We start from the raw sequence: 2107 nt of genomic DNA on the forward strand, positions 1-2107 counted from the left end.
CCACACTCACACTCGCACACAAACACATACGTATACATACACACACACAGACACAAACACACACACACATACGCATACACACTCAACCATACACATATGTATACACACACACATATATACACACAAACTCACAGACAAACCACCTTCAACGAACATCTACTAGACTTTCAATGTTCAAAGAACTTTAAACAGAAAAGTCATTGCAGGGATCTGAACCCTTTTTGTAGTCCATATCACAACCCTAGCGCCCTTTAGCAGCTGTCCCCGTGGTTTTACGCACCCCGCGTAATTTAGAAAAATTTGATCTTCTTTTGCATCATTTCTGATTATTTTCGTTTATCATTCTTTGTTAAAATTAACAGAATCGCATAATTTCACATTCTTGAGCTTAGTTTGCATAATTTCAGATTTTTTCTTAAATAAAAACGACAGGGACAGCTTTAGTCTTCTGTCGGACTCACCTGTTGTATATCCCTCCACCTGAACTTTATCCCCGGGCTCGGAGTCTCGAGGCGCAAAAAGCAGCTCCGCGCGGTTCTGCCAGGACATCACAACCATGAGAATAGCTTCTGAGCGCACACCTTTGATTTTCTTTGGGCGCACGTTGCACAAGAACACACCCAGGTGACCTTGTATCTGTGGGATTGAAAACAATGATTATATTATTATCATTATGCTGTATAATATAATATAATAAATATGGTCGCTTAAAACACAAGGGGGCCATCCCGAAATATGCTGTTTTGAGAAAATCGAAGGTAAAGTTTTTGCCCCTTGTTGAGTTTCTTTAAAAGACTAGGAACGTTTTCTTTATAACCCAATAAATACACACGCCAATGAAACCAAACTGCTCCGATAGGTGGGGCAATGCCCACTTTTGGTGTAGGTCAAGATCTCTGGAAACCCCCGAAATCTGGGTTAGCCTGCTTGTACTTAAAAGCGACCATATTAGATTCCATTATTACTTTACAGGAACCGGTAAATATTTTTCTTTGTATTTAGTTTCCTTTCTTCTTTCTTTCATTCATTCCTTGTTTTGTTAATCTGTTTGTTTCTTCCTTCCTTCTTTCTTTCTTTCTTTCTTCCTTTCTTTCTTTCTTTCTTCCTTTCTTTCTTTCTTTCTTTCTTTTTTTTTCTAACTTTCTTTCTTTTTTTCTTTGTCTCTCATTCTTTCGTTCTTCCTTTTATCTTTTTTTTTCTTTCTTTGTCGCTCATTCTTTCTTTCTTTCTTTCTTTCTTTCTTCCTTCTTTCCTTCCTTCCTTCCTTCCTTCCTTCCTTCCTTCCTTCCTTCCTTCCTTCCTTCCTTTCTTTCTTTCTTTCTCTCTGATCTACCAGGCAGCCGAGCGGGCCTCACCTGTTCAATAGTGACCCCGTGCTTCCTGAGGCCCGTGACCACTGAGATGGGCGTGGCCTCTCCAATGTCCACTTGCTGTATGGTCAGGTTTTCACTGTCGCCCAGAGGTTGACACGTCAGCACTCGCCCAACCCGGAGGTCAACCACCCCGATGTCTATGGGAGCTGAGGAGTGTGGGAGATATCGACAATACATATTAATATTTGCCGTGACTGTAAATTGTAATTATTATTAATGATTATATACAGGAACTGAGTAGTGTGGGGATAACGACCATAAATATTAATATTTTGTCCTGACTGTAAATCGTAATTAATGATTATCTACAGAGCTGTGGAGTGTGGGGATATTAAAGAATTAATATTAATATTAATATTTGTCCTGATAGTAAATTGCAATTAATGATTATCTACAGGAGCTGTGTAGTGTGGTGGGAGATATCAACAATCAATATTAATATTTGTCCTTACTGTAAATTGTAATTACTATTAATGATTATATACAGGAACTGTGTGATGTGGGGGACATCGACAATTAATATTAGTATTTTGTCCTGACTGTAAATTGTAATTAGTAATGATTATCTTACGTCCTTATCATACCTTTACTTATTTGGCGTCATTGTGTTGCAAGTGCCGTATAACTTTTATTGGAAAAACAAAACACACACAAAATAGAACCGAAAAAAGAGGAAGAGGATTAAGAAGAAAGGGAGGAGGATGAGGAGGAGGAGGAGGAGGAGGACATGGAGG

At 38.7% G+C, this 2107-nt stretch overlaps 1 protein-coding gene across 1 annotated transcript in view; it reads right to left on the minus strand.

Moving 5' to 3' along the window:
* Positions 1-461: 461 nt before the first annotated feature.
* LOC101846454 (aminoacyl tRNA synthase complex-interacting multifunctional protein 1) overlaps positions 462-2107 on the minus strand; it is a gene marked incomplete at its 3' end in the record, with an annotated part of 6906 nt that continues 5260 nt past the window's right edge. The window contains 2 exon segments of the mRNA XM_005106690.3: positions 462-636; positions 1356-1519. Coding sequence (XP_005106747.2) covers positions 462-636; positions 1356-1519 — 339 coding nt within the window.

This window comes from Aplysia californica, unplaced genomic scaffold (assembly GCF_000002075.1).
Source record: "Aplysia californica isolate F4 #8 unplaced genomic scaffold, AplCal3.0 scaffold00550, whole genome shotgun sequence".
Classification (NCBI taxonomy): domain Eukaryota; kingdom Metazoa; phylum Mollusca; class Gastropoda; order Aplysiida; family Aplysiidae; genus Aplysia; species Aplysia californica.